At 40.8% G+C, this 24127-nt stretch overlaps 1 protein-coding gene and 1 non-coding gene across 4 annotated transcripts in view; one reads left to right on the top strand and one right to left on the bottom strand.

Moving 5' to 3' along the window:
* Positions 1–24127, top strand: part of LIPH (lipase H) — a 49271-nt gene that overhangs the window by 16131 nt on the left and 9013 nt on the right. For 2 of the 3 annotated variants that reach the window (XM_055307956.1, XM_055307957.1), the window contains 7 exons: positions 2651–3018; positions 4286–4394; positions 9854–9955; positions 11998–12087; positions 15078–15245; positions 16909–17004; positions 19094–19205. In XM_055307956.1, the coding sequence (XP_055163931.1) occupies positions 2651–3018; positions 4286–4394; positions 9854–9955; positions 11998–12087; positions 15078–15245; positions 16909–17004; positions 19094–19205 (1045 nt within the window). Of the gene's footprint in view, positions 1–2650; positions 3019–4285; positions 4395–9853; positions 9956–11997; positions 12088–15077; positions 15246–16908; positions 17005–19093; positions 19206–20178; positions 20281–24127 lie in introns of all 3 variants that reach the window. The other variant, XM_055307958.1, reaches the window with a different exon arrangement.
* On the bottom strand, positions 6729–6801 carry TRNAK-CUU (transfer RNA lysine (anticodon CUU)). The gene has a single exon. It is a non-coding gene; the product is annotated as a tRNA-Lys (tRNA).

The raw sequence follows: 24127 nt of genomic DNA, 5'->3' as shown, positions 1-24127 counted from the left end.
TTTGATTGTGGTTCTTGATCAAGGCTCAACATAATGTTTCAGAAGTAACACTCTGTTTCAGTACCCAAGGACCCCAAAGCCCTTCTTCCTTCCTAACCCCTCTTTCACCTTGCATCTTGATCCTTAGTTTATTTCCAACTCCCTGTTCCCTTTCAAACAGAAGACTTTAGTTAAGCATTATTATCTATTTTATTTTTCTGATATCAGAACTCACAACCTCACTCCCACTTTTCATCTTACTGATATGGCCCTGTCCACTTTCTTTTTCCTTTTATTTAAGCTTTTATTTGGAAATAATTTTAAAGTTTCAAAAAAGCTACAAGAATTAAAAAAAAATACTCAGAACACCAATAACCCTTTACATGGATTTACCTACTGTTAACATTTGGCTATATATGCTTTATCATTTGTTATCTCTCTGCCCCTAATTTTCTTTTTCTGAACCATTTAAGAATAAGTTGGCCATTTAGTTATAAATACTTAAGCTGTATTTCCTAAGAATTAGGATTATATCCTACATAACCTAGGGGAGATATATAGTTAGTTAATCAACTATATATCTGTATAGTTAATCAACCTCAATTAATATAATGCTGATACCATACTTTTATCTAATTTAGTGTTCACACTCCAATTTTGTCAATTGACCCAATAATTTATTGTATGACTTTTTTTTTCTTCCATTACAGGATCCAAACTAAGACCAGATATTGCATTTATATATCCCATCTCTTCAATCTCCTTTAATCTAGAACATTTCCATAGCCTGTATTTGTCCTTTATGACATTAATCTTTTTTTAAGAATATGGGTCACTTTTTATTTTTAATCTTTAAAACTTTTTTTTTCTTTAAGAATTTTTTTGGGCATGCGGGACACCTGAGTGGCTCAGGGCATGATCCCAGGGTCCCTCTGCCTGTATCTCTGCCTCTCTCTGTGTCTCTTATACCGAATAAATAAATTTAAAAAAAAATCTTTTTTTTTTTTTTTTTTTTTTTAGCAACTGTCTCTTGGTTTCAGCTCAGGTCATGATCTCAGGTTCATGGGATTGAGCCCCACTTTGGGCTCTTTGCTCAGCATGAAGCCTGCTTGAGATTCTTTCTCCCTCTGCTCCTCCTTCTGCTTGCACACACACACACACACACACACACTCTCTCTCTCTCTCTCTCTCTCTCTCTCTCTCTCTAGGAAATAAATAAATACAATCTTAAAAAGAGAAATATTTTTTTTTCACAGAAGCCCCCTTCCCTGCCAGCACCAGCCACAGCTACCACACACCCAGCATCCAGCCGTTACAGGTCCTTTTAAAAAAAAAAAAAAGTATATTCCTCATTTTGTGTTTGTCTGATTTTTCTCCATAGTTAGGTTCAGGTTATACATGCCTCCCTGGAATACTACAGCTAGGGGCACATGTGTCTGTCTGCCCCTCCTTGGCAACGTTCAGTTTGATAATCTAGTCAAGATGTTGTTCAAATTCTCTATTTGTATAGTTACTACTTCTCCCCTAATTACTAATCAGCAATCTGTAGGAGAAAGTTTAAGACCATACACATGTGCTCCTTCTCAGAATAACCACCACCTCAGTTTAGCATCCACTGATAATTCTTGCCTAACCCATCTTCATTATGAAGGCTGCAAAATGATGAGTTTCAACTCCAGCCTTCACTCCACATTTACCAGCTGGCATTCAGCACTATACCAAGAGTCCTCCTCTCTCTTCCATTTATTTGTTTCTTTGCTTCTTTATCTATTTGTTATGGAATCATGGATCCCTAATTCTTTCCAAAGGTTCATAACTCATTATTGTCTTTAATTATTTTGTGCTCAAATACACCAGATCTGGCCAGCAGAAGCCCCTTCAGGCTGGCTTCCTGTGTCCTTATGACCTGTTTTTATAAATAGTCTCTTACTTTCTGCTGTAACAAGATGCTCCAGCTTGTCTTTTTGCTTTGCTCCACCTCATCTCCAACCTTTCTCCTAAGGCTATCCTTAGAGCTTACACAGCAGGATGAATGCTTGAAGGTGGTGCTTGAGACACAAAGAAGGAGAGAGTCCAAGAAGGCACCATGGTCAACTGTTTCAGATACTAATGAAAGGCTCAGAACAAGGCACATCACTGTCTCCACTGTTGTCCCAGGCAGGCGCTCTAGACAAGGAAAGGTGTTTGGTCCAAGCAGATGCAGTTACTGAGACCTCTACTATGTGCTGGGCACTGTGAGGGATACACAGGTTCTAAGGCACCATTCCAAGGAGGTGATCCAGCAAGATAGACACACATGTACATTAATACCCATAATGCACCGCTGCAATGTTTTTATGTTGCTGTCAATGAGTTACAGAGGTTTTGGGAGTTCTGGAATGCAAGACAGTATTGAAGGCTGGGGAGAGTTGGAGTAGGTTTCATTGAAGTGACTTTTGGGTTGGACTTTGAAGAAGAGTAAGATTTGGAAAAAAGGGTTTCCTGGTGAAAAAGAAGTCACTGCTGAAGTGTGCTGAGTGGGGTATGACTTTGCAACTTCATTCAACTTGATGCAGCCTCCTGCTGAGTGTGTGAAGCACAGAAAGAACTCCAATGACTGTAGGGCAGCACTTTTGCTTGACACCCAACTGAGGAAAGAACTGTTATGATGCCATCTAATTTTCATTTTCAGACCCAGATGAAACATGTCCTTCATTCACCAGACTGAGCTTTCACAGTGCAGTGGTTGGTACAGGACTAAATGTGAAGTTGATGCTCTACACAAGAAAAAACCGGACCTGTGCACAAGTCATCAACTCCACAGTTTTTGGGAACTTGAACATGACCAAGAAAACCACCTTCATTGTCCATGGATTCAGGCCTACAGGCTCCCCTCCAGTTTGGATGGAGGATTTAGTACAGGGTTTGCTTGATGTAGAAGACATGAATGTGGTTATTGTTGATTGGAATCGAGGAGCTACAACTGTAATATACAACCACGCCTCCAGTAAGACAAGAAAGGTCGCAAATGTCTTGAAGGAATTTATCGACCAGATGTTGGTAAGAGAGAATTCTCTTGTATGATTCAGGGCCAGATTGAACCTGGCCCATTATCTGGAGATTTGAAACCACGAGATATCTATAGGGAACAGGGGGATTATTTTGAAAACCTAGCTAAGCTCTAGGGAAAGTAGAGAGCCCAGGTGGAGGGAAGGCCCAAAAGTATGGTTGTGTAAGTTGTGCACTGCACAGGGCAGCCATCTAAGGGAGCACCACTGTCACTGCACACATTGTAGACCTACATATTTATTATATTTGCCAGCAATAACAGTAAAGTATACTCAGGAAGGGATATCTTTTTCTAAGTCACATAAAGGTGTCATGGGTAAGAGAGGTTCTGTCTAGGGGTTTTCTGGCTTCACTGTGTAGAGTTTCTTCATCTTCTAGAGCCATTCCTCTTCCTAGACGTGCCTAAAGTTTACTGACTGGATTATCCAAAAGCAAAGCTGATACACATGTTCTGAAGAGAGATGTGTGTGTGTGTGTGTGTGTGTGTATGATTTATGTTTTTAGAAGACTCACAAAGATTAAATAAATCTTACATTTTATTTAGTGATCTATCTCATGAATTGCCCCCTTTACAAAAAAGAAAGAAAGAGAAAGAAAGAAAGAAAGAAAGAAAGAAAGAAAGAAAGAAAGAAAGAAACCAAAAAAGTGACTATATCAGAACTATCTCAGAAAGAATCAGGCCACTGTGGCCAGGGGCAGCAGAACTTTCACACAAGCTCTCCCACTGAAGCCACAGCCCTAGGAAAGTGAATAATATTAACATGACTCACCACAGGCTGTCGCAGCAGATTGTGGTGAGTGGTACCCTCATCCCCACCCCTTCCTTTCCTTCCTTCCTTCTCTGCCCATTAACAGAGCCAGCATGAAGATAAAGGAGTTCACCAAAATGTTTTGTTGCCCTTCTCAATTGGGAGGGATTTAGAGATGTTTCTGCCTGATTTCTAGCAGAAGCATGAATGGAGACACCACAGCATAAAGGTTAAGGCCCAGGCTTGGAGTTGAACAGACTGGTTTGACTCCTGCTCTACCTCTCCCTACCTGATATTGGGCAGGTTACTTTGACACTGGACCTCAGTTTCCTCATATGTATAATCAAAAGAATGGTATTTACTTTGTGGGGTTGTAACATTTAAGTGAGCTCATAGATATAAGTTGCTTAGAAATGTTTCTCTTAAGAACCATTTCCAAAGTCAAGTTTAGGAAATTCCTCTAAACGTTGTCATCATAATCGATAATGATGGACCTCTTGAAATTCCAGGTAAAAGGAGCTTCTCTTGACAACATTTATATCATTGGAGTAAGTCTAGGAGCCCACATAGCTGGGTTTGTTGGAAAGATGTACAATGGGCAGCTGGGGAGAATTACAGGTAAGGCTTCCTGTGAATGGGCACGGGTTAGTCGGCCTGGGCAGGGTGCATCTAGGGGAACATGATGCAGGCAATCCGAGTCCTTAGGTTCAAAGCCAGCTCTTCCAATTACTTAAACCCTCTGAGTGTGTGTCCTTTGGTGCAAAGGAGAGACCATGAAAATACTGACCTCAGGTTATTTGTTTTTTATTTATTTTTTTAAAAATATAAAATATTTATTTATCCAGGAGAGACACAGAGAGGCAGAGACATAGGCAGAGGGAGAAGCAGGCTCCTCATAGGAAGCCCAGTGCAGGACTCAATCCCAGGACCCTGGGATCATGCCCTGAGCCAAAGGCAGATGCTCAACCACTGAGCCACCTAGATGGTCCTCAGGTTATTATTTAATAGAATACATGCAAAGCACATATAATTGTAAATTGTATCTTCCATAGAAAAGATTGATGGTAACTTTATTTCTCTTCTGGTTAGAAAACACAGCTATGGTCCTTGGGGATTTGATCTGTGCCCTTCAAACAGATAGCCATCTTCCTTTCATTTAATCTAAGTTAGCCTGAACCATATACCTAATACATTCCCATTCCCAGGCATAGCTTGAGTCTCATGATAGGAAAATGAGATGGGAATTTTGATAGTGAGTTTTACCCTCTGAATATGAGCTTTCAGGACAAAGCTGAATGAAAACTCAGAAACACAGCAGGTGAAACCGCAAACAAAGACTGCTTTGCTGATTCCCTCACCCGCTGTTCCAGTAACTTTCCACAGCCACAGAGGACAGGCTGAGGGAGCCTTTCTGTCTCAGGGACTGAAGCCTTCTCCCCCCATTCGTGCCCTTCCCAGAATGCATCTCACACAGAGCTATTTTGAATCTAGGGAATCTGGAAGGTAGAAGTGAACAGAGGAAGGAAAGATTCAAATTAACTATGTTTGTGAGATAAACTTTTAGGGTCACAGTCTCTGAATGTGCTACTTGACTGGTAGCCAGGAGCAATCATTCTGTCCCCCTGTCTCCCCCCTCATACGTGTGCACGCATACACACACATGCACACACACACACAGACATCATTGGTGTCTCCTCTAGTCCCAATACTTGAGGTCACATTGTTTTGTTTTCCCTGGTACTTTTTTTTTTCTCACTTTCACTCAAAAGGCCAAGGCCACCCTCATTTCATTTACCTGCTTTCCTAGGGAGGCAGAGCTCTTTTTAAGTTTTTTACATTATTATTTTTATGTTTTAGAATGCAACATGTCCTTTTTTTTAAAAAGTTTCATTTCCCAGGGTCCCTTGGGTGGCTCAGTTGGTTAAGTGTCTGCCTTCAGCTCAGGTCATGATCTTGGGGTCCTGGGATCCAGTCCCAAGTCTGGGTCCCTGCTCAGTGGGGAGTCTACTTCTCCCTCTGCCCCTCCCCCCAAGTGTGCGCGCGCTCTCTCTCTCTCAAATAAATAAATAAATAAAACAAATATTTTTTAAAAAAGTTTCATTTCCCTATAGGATCAAAGGACAGAAGGCTTGAATCTGCTGTGCCCCTTATCTGTTGGGAGCTCTTCTGGTGGGGGGACTTTCCTCCATGTTGTGTTCAGAACCCCAACAGATCTCCCCATGACCACCCTCCCCACAAAAATCCTGATTTGTAGTGTTTGCTGATCTCCATGGGTTGAATACTCTCACCACTGCTGACTTCAAGCTATCAACCTGACATCACTAACCATGAAGTTTGGGAAGAGATGAGCAAAGTCTGCTGTCTAGTGCTGGCCCTGGAGGACTCCAGCCCACCATTGGGCCTGCCCATCCTATCTCACCCCCAGTTTTGTTCCCAGCAAACCTGTCCCCATCACTACTGTGACTGTGAGTGCAGTATAACCCAAGCCAACCTACCTTCCACTCTGGGCCCCGTGGCCCTACTCTGTGGCTGGGACACCGCTAATGGTCCACAGCTCAATTTTCTGGCTTCCTGACTTTCCCACATTCTCCAGATTCTTCATCCTCTCTGATCCCTAAAGCTAATCTCGGCTGTCCCCCAGAGAAGCTTCAGGGGTGAAGCGTTTCCCTTTTCTGATTACCTCCCACTGCCTTTTCTGACTGGCCTCACTGGAGTGTGGAGTGGGAATTGGGCCTGTTGCCTAGGGACACAATTCACACCCAACCCAACTCCCCCGGATTAGATGCTTCTGCTTATTAATCAGGTAGGCCATAATGGCTGCTTCATTTCCTCCATTTCTCTTCTTTCATCTGCTCTTCCTTTTGCTTTTTCTGTCTAGGCACATCGCCTGGTTTTATTTCTCATTAACTTCTTAATATTTGTGTTTTGTTTTGTTTCTTTAAATAGGCTCCCTGCCCAACATGGGGCTTGAACTCATGACCCTGAGATTAAGAGTCACAGGCTCTACCAACTGAGCCAGCCAGGCACCGCCTATTTCTCATTAACTTCTTTAACACAAGATGGCGGCATGATCCACATAAGAGCATGAGTGGATTTTAAAATATTCCAAATACCGACATCACTTGATAATACATTACAATTGTTTCTCAAATTTTTTTTTTAAAGATTTTATTTATTCAGGAGATCACGCCCTGGGCTGAAGGCAGGTGCAAAACCGCTGAGCTACCCAGGCTGCCCCTTGTTTCTCAAACTTAAGGGTGTGTAAAAATCCCATGGGGTGCCAGTTACCATGCCAACTTGCTGAACCAGCACTCTGGGGTTGGGGCCCAGGTGTCTACTTTAAAGCAGAAGAGGTAGGTGGTCTGAACACCATACATTGAGAAATGACCATAGGGCTGTGCTGCTGTCCCATATAGTAGCCACTGGCTACATGTAGCCACTGAGCACTTGAAATGTGCTCATGCAGACTGAGATGTTCTCAGTGCAAGATACATACCAGATTTCAAAGACTAAGTTAAAAAAAAGAAGAGGATATTAAAAAAAAAAATCTCAACTTTTTTATATTACATGTTGAAATGATCATCTGGATATGCTAGGCCAAATTGGATTAAATATAACGTATTAGTAAAATTCATTCTCCTTATTTCTATTTACCTTTTAAATTGGCTTCTGGAAATTTTAAAATCAGATATGTAGCTCACATTACACTTTTATTTATTGGATAGCCTTGCCTTGGAGAGTTCACAGTGAAGTTGGGGATGGGAATATGAGGCCCCTGAAGCCTCTCACAAAATGTCAAGTATCGGTCCTGGAGTGAGGTCTTATGTTGGATGTCTGTCTGGGGAGAGGTCTAGGGCTTTCATCAAATTCTCAAATTGGTTAATGCTGTAATAAAAGGCAATGAGCACCATCTAGACACTTTTCTGGTGATCTTTGGGGAATAAGAAAGAGCTCCATTTTCTCATTTTTGTTTCTACTCTATAATAACCTCAAAATCTTCTGGATTCAGATCCAGGAGGCCTTTTATAAGTCTTCTGAAGTAGCTATTAATTCTAACCTCCATTTTGCAGATTTAAAAAGCTGAGGTTCAGAGAAGGCAAGAGACTTGCCTAAGGTCACATAGCTGGTTGGTATTAGGTTTGGGGCCCCAAGTCACATCTATCTGACTCCAGTAGCCTCTGTCCACACAAAACACATAGCTTTTTAGTGCACTTTAATTGTGATTTTTGGCTGACATTGTAAACTGATGATTTGCTATCAATTGTCACTAAGGTGATCATATATCCAAGCCTCCTATCCCAGTCTCCATTTGTGCCTCCTGTCTTGATATAATTACCAATACCACCCTCAAAACTCTCAAAACTGCTCTGGCTTGAACGTTTATAGTAAGTGGATTTCTCTGCCATGGATGTAGAGGCTGCTACAAACCAGCATGCTCACTGTTCATTTTCTTTCTTTCTTTCTTTCTTTCTTTCTTTCTTTCTTTCTTTCTTTCTTTCTTTCTTTTCTTTCTTTCTTTCTTCTTTCTTTCCTTCTTTTGTTCATTTTCTTAGATCAAAAGTGCTGCTGTCTTATGGGGTGGGGTGGGGGGCTTCCTCAGCAAACTCTTTCTAAGGCTACAAGTTTCTCTTGCTGTGTTGAGAATGTACTGTGGACTTGGGTGTCTGAGTGTTGTTCCACCTCCACCCATGTCAGTTTTAGTTAGAGAGCAGACTGAAGAAGAAGAAAAGCTGGAGGGGTGGGGAAGAGAAAGATAAGGAAGGGGGGCAGATAGAGACAAGCCTCAAGGAAGCAAAAGTGTTGGGGAGGAGAAATAGAAAGATTGAGACTAGAACCAGGAAAGTCAGGCAAGAATGCGATCACCAGGGGATGGAATATGCCATTTAAAATGACTTTCAGGGGCATGTGGGTGGCTCAGTTGGTTGGGTGTCTGCCTTCGGCTCGGGTCATGATCTCAGGTCTTGGGATCCAGTCCTGAGTTGGGGTCCCTGCTCTGCAGGGAGCCTGCTTCTTTTCTTCCTGCCTGCAGCTCTGCCTGCTTGTGTGTTCTCTGTCAGATAAATAAAATAAAATAAAATAAAATAATAAAATAAAATAAAATAAAACAAAACAAAATGACTATCACAGACTAAAGACTTTGAGACATCCCTTGGAATCTTCTTCAATCCAGGTAGGTTACTAGCAGGGCCTTTAGGAAGCTCTGGTGGTTTGTTGTTGCTGTTGTTTTAAAGTTTTTCGTTTGTAGTTACAACATCACCGGAGCTGCACTCTTGTTTTTCCAGCTGATGGTTAGGAACACCCAGCCAACATTGACCAAGGGCAAGAAATAAGCTCAGGCATTTATGGGGTGGGTTAGTTCTGCAGGAACTGACACCCACTTTATTTCCCTCGCTGATACCTGGCCTGAGCAGTGAGTTTCATACTTTCCCACCGTGTGTGCCAAACCCAGTGCAATGAAACCAAGAGCCCAACAAAGAGAGAGGTCATTGCCATTGTGAGGCTGTGGCTCTGGTTAAGACACATGATCTCTCTGAACCTCAGTCCCTGCATCTGTAAAATGGGAATAACAGCTACCCTGCCTCCCAACAGGCTTGTGATGTGGATCATATGAGCTAGTATATACGAATAAAAAATAAAACTGTAAAGGAATTTGATTAATAACAAGATGGAAAGGTTGAGTGAGGTTCCTAGAACATTTAAAATGCAATAAGCATAAGTATAGCATCTGCTTTTTATATGTACCCTCAGGGGCTTTTTTCCTCAGGAACCAGTTTATCCCCATGCCCCAGTCCCCATATGTCTGTACACTTCCTGGTGTTGAGCCCCACAAAAGATACAGCTCCTAATGGGGTCTGGATGCTGTTCTCAGAGGGCACTGCCAGGGTGACCATCTCATCTGTGGGAAAAGGCTACAGGGCTGTGGAAAGGAACCTGACAAAGCAGGATGGGAATGCAAGTGCTTGCCCACCTGAGAATGCCCTGCAGCCTGTTTGCCATCCTTGTGGGGAAGGATCAAAAGCCCAGCTGCAAGTGACTCATGGCGTGGGGCTGCCCAGCTGACTCGGTTTTCTTTCCAGGTCTTGACCCTGCGGGCCCTTTATTCAATGGGAGACCTCCTGAGGACAGATTAGATCCTGGTGATGCACAGTTCGTTGACGTCATCCATTCTGACATTGACGGTAACATTCCTGTCCTTGTGGATCAGTGAGCACCCCCTCCCACACTCCTAAAGTGTCTCCCCCTGAGGGGATCATCATGCAGGGGTGGATCAGGTTCCTCCAGATTCTCTCTTTTCCTGTGGGGCAGGGTTCCAAATCCACAGAGATACTAAAGGGACACTGGTTTAATGTAGGCATCCAAGATGTCTTGCTAGAGTGGAGGTAATTTTCCCATCAACGTTTCTTATTTTTAAGGTGATCATCTTGACCAGTCAAGGGCAGACTGATTTACACAGCATGTGAACAAATGTTTCCATATATTTGGTTGTATGATTTCTATTTTTGTTTGTTCTTTCTCATTCTTTTTTTTTTTTAAGATTTTATTTATTAATTCATGAGAGACACAGAGAGAGTCAGAGACACAGGCAGAGGGAGAAGCAGGCTCCCTCTGGGGAGCCTGATGTGGAACTCGATCCCAGGAAGCTGGGATCATGATCTGAGCCAAAGTCAGATGTTCAACCACTGAGCCACCCAGGTACCCCATCTTCCTCATTATTTTCTTAAGCTAAAAGACATGCGCAAATGTTGTGTGTCTATGTATAGAGCAATTCTGAGCTATCTATAGCTCTGCAGCTCTCTGTGGATATTCCTGGCCATTTTTGTCTTTTATGGTGCTGATTTCATATCTGGGATGGGTACATGACATGGGGGTTGGGGTGATGTTAAAGATGGATCTTTATAACCCGATGTCTGGGATTAGAGCCTGGGGAGGGCTGAGGGGACAGAGCAGTCTTTAGTAACATACCTTCTTTGTGATACAACCACCTGAAAAACCCTTGATCAGGGGCACCTGAGTGGCTCAGTCTGTTACGGGTCTGACTCTTGATTTAAGGTCAGGTCGTGATCTCAGGGTCAGGGGACAGAGCCCTGTGTCTGACTCCACGCTCAGCACAGAGTCTGCTTGTCCTTCTCCCTCTGCTCCTCCCCCTGCTCATGCCCTGTCTCTAAAGAAAGAAATAAAATCTTTTTTTTTTTAGAAGAAATTGCCATCTTTGGGGGGGGGCAAAAAAGAAAAAAGAGATAGAAAAACCCATGTTCGCCTATTACAGGGTCTCAATTCAGCAATTGTCAGCCTTAGAGGAAATGTCTCTGTAAAATAGCTGCATTCTTACAAGGTAGTTTGCAAAGTATTACCTTCCTGAAGGGCATTACATCAATGCCATTTTCATGCTTGATGGAATAGAGTAATTTATTTTTCATTCTTGGAGAGAGAGTGAATTTTGAGGACAGACAATAAGCTTTGCAGTCAGGCAGAGGGGACTCAGATCCCAGGTTTTGTCCTTTCTCGTAGTGTCATTTCATTCTGTAAGTCCTCTGAGTGTCTTCATCTGTAACTTACTTCATCTGAATTTACCAACGGCCACTTTGTGGACATTGTAAAAACTAGAAGAGAGGTATATAAAACACCTAGTACCATGCTCACATGCAGGTTCTCCATATATAATAGCCACTATTATTGTAATATATATGTACTGTATAAGTGTATGTGTACAAATAATCATTTAAATCAAGGATTTAACTGATTATTTTGTGGTTACAAGGTTAAAGAGAATAAGCAATTAGTAAATCAACCTACAATTTTTTTTGTTCCCATTTTCTAGAAGAGTTTCCAATTTAAAAAATTTTGTCTCTTACAAAGTAAAAGTTTATTTTTTTCTTATTCATGAAAGACTGAAATGAATTCAATTACAGGCCCAGGAATCATTGGCACTTAGAGGCTTCTAGCCAAATATAAAGAAGAAACATCATTTTATCAGACTTGCTGTGAATGAGTGACCGAAACCCTTATATCTTGAGAAATATTGGAAATAAATTCCATTACCATTTTCATAGACTCCTAGTTGGAAAAATCTGCATTCTAATTAACTAGCTGGGTAACTTTGGGTAAAATATTTAAATAGATATAGCAATATGAAGAACACAACCCCTGCCTATATCCTTTGGGCAAATGAGCTATGCAATGAGAAAATTCAAAAATAAAAGCATAGTCTATTTTTCTTTAGCACTGGGCTACAGGGAGCCTTTAGGAAACATAGACTTCTACCCAAATGGAGGACTGGATCAACCTGGTTGCCCCAAGACAATATTGGGAGGTAAGTGCAGAAACTTTATATATTGTATAGTAGTGATTTTAAAAGGCATATTTAAAAAATATGATATTATTCTATGTGTTACAGTTTTTAATAGAAAAATCATCTGAGAAGATACAGCATAAACATAAATTATAAATTAAAAATTATTACTCACATATACTACTTTAAAAAAAAAACCACTGCAGCATTATTTACAATAGCTGAGAAATGGAAACAACCTAAGTATCCATCCATAGATGAATGGATAAAGAAGATGTGGTATATTTATACAATGGAATATTGCTCAGCCATAAAAAAGAATGAATCAAATCATTTTCCACAACATGGATGGATCTAGAGGGTATTATGTGAAGTGAAATTAGAGAAAGAAAAAAAAACCATATGATTTCACTCATATGTGGATTTTAAGAAATAAAACAAATGAACAAAGTACAAAAGAGACAAACAGAAAAGAACCAGAGGGTTGGTTACCAGAGGGGTGGTTGTGGGGGCATAGGTGAAACAGGTGAAGGAGATTAAGAATACATTTATCATGATGAGCACTGAGTAGTGTGTAGAACTGATGAATCATTATATTGTACAACTGAAACCAATATAACACTGTATGCTAATTATACTTAACTTAAAGAATAAATAAAAAAACACATAACCATAACCATATGATTAAAAGATATTATGAATTATTTCTCTTTCTTGCTTTCTTGCAAAGGTGTGTCTTTGCTCTAGAAATTCCATATCTGAAAATTTCTTCCAGAGAAATAATGGAAAAGGTAGACAAAAATCGAAGTGCAAAGATATCTGACACAGCATTGTTTATGATAACTAAATTTTTAGAAATAGTCTAAATATCCAACATGGAAAATTGTTAAGTAACTATTGTACGCTCACACAAAGAAATATAATTGTTAAAAAGTCATGTTTTCAGATTAATGAAAATGCTTACAATGGGATATTAAGTGCAAAAGACACAAAACTATACAGTATGATCCCAATTTGGTTTTTTTTCCAATTTGTTTTTTAAATCTATATTCGTACATATGTAAGTAAGTATAGAAAAAAAGACTAAACATAAATGCTGCAAATAATTATTAGTGGTGAAGTCTGAATATTGGACTTGTAGCTGGTTTTTGCATAATTTCCTATTGTTTTATATTTTCTAAATGAGCATGTATTATTTTATTATTTTATAATGAAAAAAAAACCTCATAAAACAAAAAACAGATAGAGGGCAACATAAAAGTAATGTGTGGGTGGGCAGGGACAGAACAAAATAATCCATCCTTAAGTGCTCTGAATCTGTATTTCACAATTGCTAGAGAAAGTTAAATAATCATGGATATGATCCTAGAAAAAGATGATCTTGTTACAAAATGGTGGCTGTATATGGCCCCACGGGAATTATGTGGTGTTTGAAAATGATCCAGATGAAATGGCATTAGTAGGGTCAACCAAATTGTATCATAAATTGTGTGTGTTCAAATCCTGTCCTGATAATGTGCTTTGCTTATAAAGGACATTCTCTGTATTGTTATCAATGTCATTGTTTCTGCAAGTGGAAGTTCCAGGAGCAATAAGTCAATATTGACCTGTCAGACTAAGTCCAGTCCAGCTTGGCCCCATGCCAACCGATGCTTCTCTTCTCTTGGCCCCAGTTTATTTCTGTCCTTCACTGATCTCCTCTATGGACATAAGTGGACTCTGGGGGAAAAGGAAACATGGATCTGACTCCAGAACTCAGTGCCTATCCAAACCACTGGCTCATAATCACTGTTTCCTACTCAGATATTCACCTCCTTTGTTTACCCATCTTTGGGACCCAACACCCTTTTCTGAATGAATGACTTCATCATTGGACCCATCCACCTTCCAACAGTGTTGTGTGCTGCAGTGCTTCATCATGTCTAACCTTCCCGATGCCCTCTCTGCACCTCGATGCCTTCCTCTCTCACCATGGCACCACCTCCCACCCACTAGGAATTAACTGGAGGCTTGCTTGTCACCTCTTCTTGACCATTCATGGCTTGACCATTTGCCACCATGCATTGTTCAATTCCTCTTACGTCACCCTTCACCCTGTAGCAGAAATGGAACCCCTACCATGGGGCTTTTCATGAATGCCCTGTGTACTCCCAGTACAGAACCCCTGGAGGTCTCTGCCAAGTCACCCACCTTAGCTTGAGAACATTCTGGAGCTGCCATGGAGCATTGTTAATTGAGTACTAGATCCAGGCAAACTTGCTAACCTTTCCATGGCTCTCAGTGATACCAGAGAATCCTTATGTTTATCTCTTCTGACTCCCTGTGATCACTCCTGATGCTTCTATTCCAAAAATCTCACTACCTATAAACCCTCCTCACCTCTTAAAATTGGTCTAGATTTGCCTTTTTCGCCTAGATTAAGATCTTACTGAGGGAGCCATTCTATCTATCCTCATCTTAGTTTACAAGATCAGTCTTCACATTCATGTTCCCTTCTGCCCCCAGGGTGGAAGCATCTCCCCTTCCTTTTCAAAGCTGTCACCTCTGCTTGTCCTCCTTGGGGATCTTCCTCTACCAATTACTCCTCAATTCCTTCTTTCTCTGATGTCTATACTAGTTTAAATGTGCTTGCCTTCTGCTGAGAATCTCTGGGGAAAATCTACCATTGATTTTTCTCTTCCTTTTCACCGACAAAGGACATAGGTTGAGTCCTGTTTCTACCACATAATAGCTGTGTAACCTTGGTCAAGTCATTTAGGCTCTCTGAATCCCAGTGTCCTGCTGGGCAAGATGGGGGTAATCATGCCTATCTTCTTTTATCCTGCCACATGCCGGCATGAATCCTGATCTATGGGTTTTTATAAGGATTAAATGGAATAAAATACATTGAAGCTGTTAGCACAGTACCTGGCATATAGGACAGATGATGAATTGTGGGTGTATGGAACGTGATGTGCTATCATTAAAGGCTACAACTGCTCTACTCTTTCATCATTCCTTTTACAATTAAGGATTGAAGTATTTTAAGTGTGACCACCAGAGGTCTGTGTACCTGTACCTTTCTTCTCTGAGAGAGAACTGTTCCATTACCGCATATCCCTGTGACTCCTACCGGGATTATAGGAATGGCAAGTGTGTCAACTGTGGCATACCACAAAAGGAGTCCTGTCCCCTTCTGGGTAAGTCCAACAAGCAGTTTCCCCCTCTGATGAACAAACAGTTTATTTTTGGTAGAATCCCAGCACCATTTTACTATCTAAAAATGGGCCTGAGGGACACCTGGGTGGCTTAGTGGTTGAGCATCTGCCTTCAGTTCAGGGTTGATCCCAGGGTCCTGGGATCGAATCCAGCATTGGGCTCGTGCAGGGAGTCTGCTTCTCCCTCTGCCTCTCTCTGTGTCTCTCATGAATAAATAAATAAAATCTTAAAAATAAACAAATAAACAAGCAAATAAAAATGCGCCTGAAAATTGCATTGTTAAAAAAATATTTACTTAGCTTTTTCTAGCCAATCTGTTCTGTGAAGCACTCTTGGCCTTCCTACTCATAAACAGTGTTAGGAAAGCCATTTGCATACAATTTCATCCAGAGGGCAGTGCAACCTCCCTGGACACTCTAGCACAAAAAAGAAGGTTCCAAAAAAGTTTCCAAGCCCACCAAGGGCATAGTCACTTTACATAGCCTGTTCTCATGGGGACAGAAACATCCTCTTGATGCACATAACCTCTCTGATGGGGGAGGGTCACAGTGGGCCCAGGCTCTCCTGTCAAATGGCCCCACAGAATGACCCCTTCCAATGAACTGTGTCTGGTAAATGCCCTCACACTGAATCCTGATTTTTTTTTTTTTAATTTAGAGAGAATGTGGGTAGGGAGAGGCACAGAGGGGAGAGGGAGAGAATCCACTGAGCACAGAGCTGGTCATGGGGCTTGACTTTATGACCCTGAGATCATGACCTGAGCTGAAATCAAGAGTTGGAACCTTAACCAACTGAGTCATCCAGGCACCCCTGAATCTTGGTTCTTTTTTTTTTCTTTCTTTTTTTAAAAGATTTTATTTATTTATTTGTGAGAGACACACAGAGAGAGGCAGAGACACAGGCAGAGGGAGAAGCAGGCTCCCTGGGGGGAGCCCACTGCAGGACTTGACCCCAGGACCCCAAGATCATAACCTGAGCCAAATGCTCAACCTGAGCCACCCAGGAGCTCTGAGCCCTGGTCCTTATGTGCACATACGGGATGGGGTGGGGGTAGCAGATACTGTGAAGGCTGCTTGGATATTTGCTAAGGGTTGGTAGAAGTATTCCAGATGGTGAGGACTTTGAAACTGGATGATCATGGGAATTTTCTCATTGTTCAAAGGGCAAGCCCACGTTTTCATAGCAAGCTCAGGTTCTGTGCAATTTAGGGGCCTAATTGTAGTTCTTCATGAAAGTACAATGCTTTGCCAGAGTGCTGGTATTTTAGGTGTAAACTTGAATCTGTTTTAATCTATAAAATGAATGTATTACTGAAAAATGTCAGTGCTATTCTTAGCCTAACCAGGGTGTGAGAGAACTAGTGTGCCACTGAGAACCAGGGTGATACGTCAGTAAAAAGGGGGGAGAGCTACAGTGGAGTCATTTTGCAAGTCCCAGCTCTGAGAGATGAGGTAGCAAGCAAGGTATGGGAGATGCAGGGGAAGTAGGGCCTGGTGGCCCTGTAGGTCCTCCCCATAGCAGGGGTGTAAGAGGGAGACTGTCTTGGTGGTGTGGGTGGTCAAACTCACTGTTCCCACTGCCTCCCCAGCTGCTTTTACATTTATGTAATACATGTTAGTTACCTTTTTCCAACTTGCTTTATAGGCTATTATGCTGATCATTGGAAAGAGTATTTAAAGCAGAAAAATCCTCCTATGACTAAAGCGTTCTTCGACACAGCTGAGGAGAAACCATACTGCAGTGAGTGGTGGATGTGGTTGTTTGCCTTTCAAACCCCCCCCCCCCTTTTAAAAAATGACTGTGTCTCAGCTTCCTGGCTACCTCTTGGTAAACGAAGGCCACAATGAAGTGTGGACTTCGGAGCTGGAAGACTTTGGTTGAATCCCGACTCTACCACACAGTAGCTATGTGACCTTGGTCAAGACATTTAACCTTTCTGAGTCCCAGTGTCCTGCTAGGTAAAATAGAGATAATAATGCCTATCTCCTGGGTTATAAGGATTCAATCTCAACAAATCATAATTGCTAGCTTTGCTGAATGGCTCTTTCTTTCTTTCTTTTTTTTTAAGATTTTATTTATTTATTCATGACAGACACAGAGAGAGAGAGGCAGAGACATAGGCAGAGGGAGAAGCAGGCCCCATGCAGGGAGCCCGATGTGGGACTCAATCCCGGGATTCCACGATCATGCCCTGAGCCAAAGGCAGACGCCTAACCGCTGAGCCACCCAGGCATCCCGTTTTTTTTTTTATTATTATTATTACAAAAGGATTTTAAGCAAACTACACCACACATGGGGCTTGAACTCAAGACCCTAAGGTTAAGAGTTGCATGCTGTACTGACTGAGCTATCCAGGTACCACCTGGATAGCCATTCTAATCACTAAGATCTTCCAGAAAATGTGCTTGACTCCTCCAAAGACCCGAGGTTGTGGCTCAGTGAAATCAGGTATCAGCCACATCTATGGGTCAGTTCCAGCTCCAAAGCAACCATGATGATCTTCTAAAGACACTGAGAGCTTGGATATTCCAGATGGGGGCTAAGTGTAGCAGCAGATGACTGGATGTCTTGGAAATCAAGTAGAAATTTTCCTGGGCATGTCTTGTAATCTTGTTCCCCTTTTCACTCTTCTTAGGAGCAACCCTAATAAAAGAGGCTGCAGATCAGTGTGTTTCCCTCCCCCTTTGGAGCCATGTGTGACAGCCCAGGGTTTGCTGTCTACCCGGTTCAAGGGAGGCAAGTGCCCAAGTAATAATGGGCCGTGAAATGGATACTCCAGGGCTGACCTTATTTCTGGAACCAACATCTCCCTGAGATTCCACTCCCTTCTCTGCAAGTCTGATCAAAGGATAGCAAATCCGGCTACCACTGTGGGAACCCATCTTCCCAAAGCATCATTGACCTTGGGAAGCAAAGAGTAGGGAGGAAGAATAATTTTCTGAACACATCATGCATTCTCATTTATTTAGTAGAAATATTCTGAATGCCTATAAGGTACTACTTCCAGGATTATAAAGAGGAATCCCTTCCCAGTTATTGCTGTAGTATATTTTAACTTTATTTTTTTAACTGCATAAGACATTACTCAGGCAATATTTGTATATATATATATATATATATATACACAGACCACTTTTTTTTGATTATCACTTTTTTTCTTGCACTTTGTAAATATAGGTAAATGTGTTGACTATAATGACAGGAGAATACTAGAGCATAATAAAAATTCTATGAGGGAAATCTGACTTAGTCTGAGGGTCAGTGAAGGTCTCGTGGAGGAAGGGACATTAAGCCAAAACCTGAAGGATGAGTTGTCAAAAGGGGCAAAGTAAGAGTGTCCAAGTGGTAAGAAGGCTCAGGAGCAAGGGACAGTTTGGCAGTGCAGGTGATATGGCAGGACTGGGGAAGACATGAGGGAGGCTGGTGGACACGGCCCAGATTGTGGAAGACCTTGTCAGCTCTAGAGAGTCTCTACGTGGACGCCTTGCTGGTTTATCGTACAAGGGCAGAGATTACAATGAGCCAGTCACACTCAGCAGTAGGCCATGATACCTCAGTCAATCAGTCAATAAGGTGGGAACACCAATCCAACTGTGGTGCTTGAACATGACAACTGGAGACCACTGAATTCTCCATCACCCAGGCCATATCTACCAAAAAGAATGGAAAGGAATATTAGAAAATTCTGCCCTGGATCTTTGCAGAGAAACTAGAGAGGAAGAGAACAAGAGACTCAAGTTATGAGGCAGGTTGGGTTTTTAGGAACTGACCTTTCAGTGGAGCCGTTGAGAGTATCCTTCTCTCGTTGTGCTCTCTCCTTGTTTTGCAGTATATCATTACTTTGTGGACATTATAACTTGGAATAAGAACATAAGAAGAGGCTCCATTACAATCAAATTGAAAGATAAAGCTGGGAATATCACAGAATCCAAAATCAATCAGTAAGTTGGGCTGGGGTATTTTGCAGTTTGCTATTTCCCTTTTTGCTCAGAGAAATTAAATCCCAAATATACCTACTTTCTTATTTATAGATTTGTACTTGTTTTTGTTCTACAAAAGATATATGGGAGTGGTCACTTCTCGTGGTTCTTGATCTTCCCGGCTCTTTATAAAAAATATTGGTACAGGGATCTACTTCCTTTTCTTCTTTCCTTCCTCCCTCCCCTTCTCCCTCTCCTGCTTCCTTCCTTTGTTTAAACAATTACAAAAGTCATCCTTGCTTGCTATAAAGGATTTAAACAGTAAAGAAATATATAACATAAAATATGTAACATAAAAGTGCAAATACTTGCCCTATCTCAACAATCCCACACCTAAAGGCATCCACACCCACACGTTTCAATTTTTTGTGAGCTCTTAATATACACACACACATATATATATATATGTATGTTTCTGAAACTCAGAAAATATGATTTGCAATAGAAAATTGGAAACATCCTGAAAATCCAATGAAGGGGAAATGGTGAATTAAATATTCTCATATTATAAAATGTTACTTATACATTAACTTATGAAACCTATTAAATTATAATGTGCAAAGTGAAAAATGCAGGATTTATCAAATGATGAAAAGTATAAAATTAGATCAACAATGCTAAAAAAATGAAAAAGCAATATGCCTAATATGTTAGATTGTCCCTTGGATGGTAGGAATAGGAGTGCTTTTTCCAGCTTCTCTTTACTTTCTCTTTTACTTTTATATGATATTGTGTGTGTGTGTTTATTTATTTATTTATAACCTATATATATATAAATATATATATATATATATATGTTAAAATAGTTAATTGGTTTCATCCATTAATTTTATAACCAGGAAAAAGGAGGAAAATAACACTTTAAGCAAAGAAATTTGAAGTTCATCTTGCTCATTTACTCATAAACATTTTGGGGGGCCCTCTTATCTACTAGGCACTTGGGTTGTCTGTTGGCTTCACTCATAGAGGACCAACTGGAATGTGATCTGAAACTGGCAGTCGCCTATGGGTTCACCAATAGAGATGAATAGAGAAGGTGTGTATTGGTGGTCTGGAGGTGATTTTTTTCTTTAATGCATCCCCGGATCATAATAATAACAGCCTTTGTTTATTGAACTAGGCACATCACACACGCAGGCTCATGCAGTTCACACTAAAACCTTGTGAGGTGGTATTACCATCTGTATTTTATATATAAGGAAACGGAAGCTCAGAGAGGCCAAGTGATTGGCCAATACCACACTCCCTTCAATGCCAATGTCCCCAAGCCCAGTGCGGCTGCAGTTTCAGGGATGACACCGCTAGGGGGCGCATCTTGACCAACCAGCGTCAGGCAGATTCTAGGGTGTCATCTTCAGTAAGGAAGCTGGGCAGGGACCTCACCTGGACATTCCAAGAAATAGCAGGGGAAATCGTGCAGGTCTGTAACAAAAAAGTGCTCACCTACAAAATTTGTTTTTTTTTTTTTATGCCAATAACTGATTACATGTTGGCTTTACATGTCTTAGAAATTTAATTTTATGTAGTGAATTTCTCCCAACTAGGACTTTCTGTGAAGGGCCTTTTTTTTTTTAAGATGTATTTATTTATTCATGAGAGACACAGACAGAGAGAGGCAGAGACAGAAGCAGAGGGAGAAGCAGACATTTTGCAGGGAGCCCAATGTGGGGCTCGATCCCAGATCCTGGGATCACCTCCTGAGCCAAAGGCAGGCGCCCAACCGGTGAGCCACCCAGGCGTCCCTCTGAAGGAGTTTTTTCTTGATTAAGATAGAGACCTTAATATTTCTATTTTATTCATGTTTAGTCATTCTTAGTTGAGTAATGATTGTGAAAACATCATCACCAATCAGAGAGGATATAGGAAAAAAGGAAATGGTCCTTCTATTACGTGGGGAGATTATGTCTACTTTTCTCTTCTGCAAGGTAAACTTTTAGCTTTTAGTATTTTAGTATTTAGTAGTTTTACAATTCAAGGAAAGGAAAATAGTATCAGAGAATGTGCCCTGAGTTTATTCAGTCTTACCAGGCTATGGTGCAAATGGAGTCACATCTAGGATATGCCTGGTGTATTCATGTCTTGGATGTATTTCTTTTTCAATTTTAAACCTTTTATAAAAATTAAGATATAATTCACATACCATAACATTTACCCCTTTTAAAGTTTATATTTCACTGGTTTTTAGTATATTCACAAAATGTACAAACATCACTACCATGTAATTCCAGAACATTTTTATCATCTCAAAAAGAAATCCCATACCTATTAGTACTTTCTCATTCCTGCTTCCTCCCCAGCTCCTGTCTACCACTAGTCTACTTTTTGTCCCTGTAGATTTACACATTCTGGGCATGCCATATAAATGAAATCATACGATATGTGGCCTTTTTGTGTCTGGCTTTTTTGGCTGAGCATAATATTTTCAAGATACGATAGCATGTATCAGTGGCCAAATAATATTCCATGATATGAATGTACCACATTTTACTTTGATCCACTGACCTCTGGGTTATGGGCCCAGCTTGCTTCCACTGTGCCACTCTGTTCACACATACCACATTTTATTTATCCTTTTGTCAGCTGATGGACATTTGGGTTGTTTCCACTTTTTTGGCTATTATGAATAATGCTGCTACATACACATAATGAACATAGGTGTATGAGTTTCTGTGTAGACATATGTTTTCATCTCTCTCGGGTATATACCTAGGAGTGGAACTGCTGGGTCATATGATAGCTATGTATTTCACATTTTCAGGAAATGCCAAACTGCTTTCCAAAGCAGCTGCAACATTTTACATTCCCACTAGCCATGTGTAAGAATCCTAATTTCTCCACATCCTTGCCAACACTGTTATTATCTGTCTTAAAAATTTAAAATTGTGATTTAAAAAGACAAAACAGGGATCCCTGGGTGGTGCAGCGATTTAGCGCCTGCCTTTGGCCCAGGGCGCGATCCTGGAGACCCGGGATCGAATCCCACGTCGGGCTCCCGGTGCATGGAGCCTGCTTCTCCCTCTGCCTATGTCTCTGCCTCTCTCTCTCTGTGTGTGTGTGACTATCATAAATAAATAAAAAAATTTAAAAAAAAGACAAAACATAAAATTTACCATCTTAATCATTTCTGAGTTTAGTAGTGTTACATATATTCACATTGTTGTGAAACATCTCCAGAACTTTTTCATCTTGCAAAATTGAAACTCAATACTGGTTAAATAATAACTCCCTTCTCCCCTCCCCCTAGTCCCTAGCAAGCATCATTCTACTATTTCTATGAATTTGACTACTTTAGATACCTCATATAAGTGGACTCACACAATATTCATCTTTTTGTGGTTGGCTTATTTCACCTACCATAATATTAAGGTTCATTCATGTTATAACACATGACAGGATTTCTCTTGTCTTGTAAAGGCTGAATAATATTCCTTTGTGTACATGTATCATATTTTGTATATATACCACAGACATGTCTGTCTTTTTTTTAAGATTTTATTTATTTGTTAATGAGACACACACACAGAGAAAGAGGCAGAGACACAGGCAGAGAGAGAAGCAGGCTCCACGCAGGGAGCCCGGTGTGGGACTCGATCCCAGGACCCCAGGATCACGCCCTGAGCCAAGGCAGTTGCTCAACCCCTGAGCCACCCAGGTGTCCCCATGTCTGTCTTTATTGTAGCCATTCTAGTGGGCGTTATGTTATATCTCATTATGGTTTTGATTTGCAATTCCCTAATGATGAACAACTTTGAGTGTCTCTCATGTGCTTACTGGCCATTTGTATGTATCTTTTTTTTTGGAGAAATGTCTATTCAGGTCCTTTACTCACTTTTTCTCTTTTCAACAGACTTAATTTTTTAGAGCAGTTTTAGATTCCCAAACCTGAGCAGGAAGTGCAGAGATTTCCCATATACCCTCTTGACCACATACACACAGCCTCCCCAAGTATCAAATCTGATAATAGAGTGGTACACCTGTGACAACAGAAACATCTACCCTGATAAATTATTACCCAGAGTCCATGGTTTACATTAGGGTTCACTGTTGGTGTTGTACATTCTATAGGTTTTGACAAACATATTAGAACATATATCTACCATTATAGGATCATGGAGTAGATCCTATAATCCTAAAAGTCCTCTGTGCTCTGCCTATCATATCCATCTCTTCCCTCTAACTATTAGCAACTACTGGTCTTTTTATTGTCTCCAGAGTTTTGCCTTTTTCAGAATGTCATGTAGCTGAATCCTACAGTATGTAACCTTTCCAAAGTAGCTTCTTTCACTTAGTAATAGGATTTACGTTTTCTTCATGTTTTTTCATAGCTTGCTAGCTCATATCCTTTTGGCACTGAATAGTATTCCATTGTCTGGATGTGCTACAGTTTATTTACCCATTCTTCTACTAAAGGACATCTTGGCTACATCCAAATCTTGATAATTTTGAATAAAGCTGCTATAAACATCTGGGTACAGGTGTTTGTGTGCCTCTTACTTTAAAATTGGATTATTACCTTTTTATTGTTGAATTGCAAGAGTTCTTTATTTACTCTGGACACAAGTCCTTTATAATTTTAGGTCTCACATTTGGTCTTTGATCCATTTTGAGTTCGTTTTTGCATATAGAATAAGGTAGGGGGTCCTACTTTATTCCTTTGCCTGTGGACACCCAGTTATCACAGTACCATTTATTGAAAGACCTATTCTTTCTCTGTGAATGTCTTGACACCCTTGCCTAAATCAATTGACAGTAAACGGAAGGTTTTATTTCTGGACTCTCAATTCTCTTCCATTGATGTATATATCTATCCTAATACAAATACCACATTGTCATGTAGCTTACTGTAGCACTACTGAAGCTTTCCAACAAATTTTGCAATCAGG

This window comes from Nyctereutes procyonoides, unplaced genomic scaffold (assembly GCF_905146905.1).
Source record: "Nyctereutes procyonoides isolate TBG_1078 unplaced genomic scaffold, NYPRO_anot_genome, whole genome shotgun sequence".
In the NCBI taxonomy this organism is placed as follows: Eukaryota; Metazoa; Chordata; class Mammalia; order Carnivora; family Canidae; genus Nyctereutes; species Nyctereutes procyonoides.
Note: the sequence above shows the minus strand (reverse complement) of the source record. Positions and strands in the feature narration are given on the sequence as shown.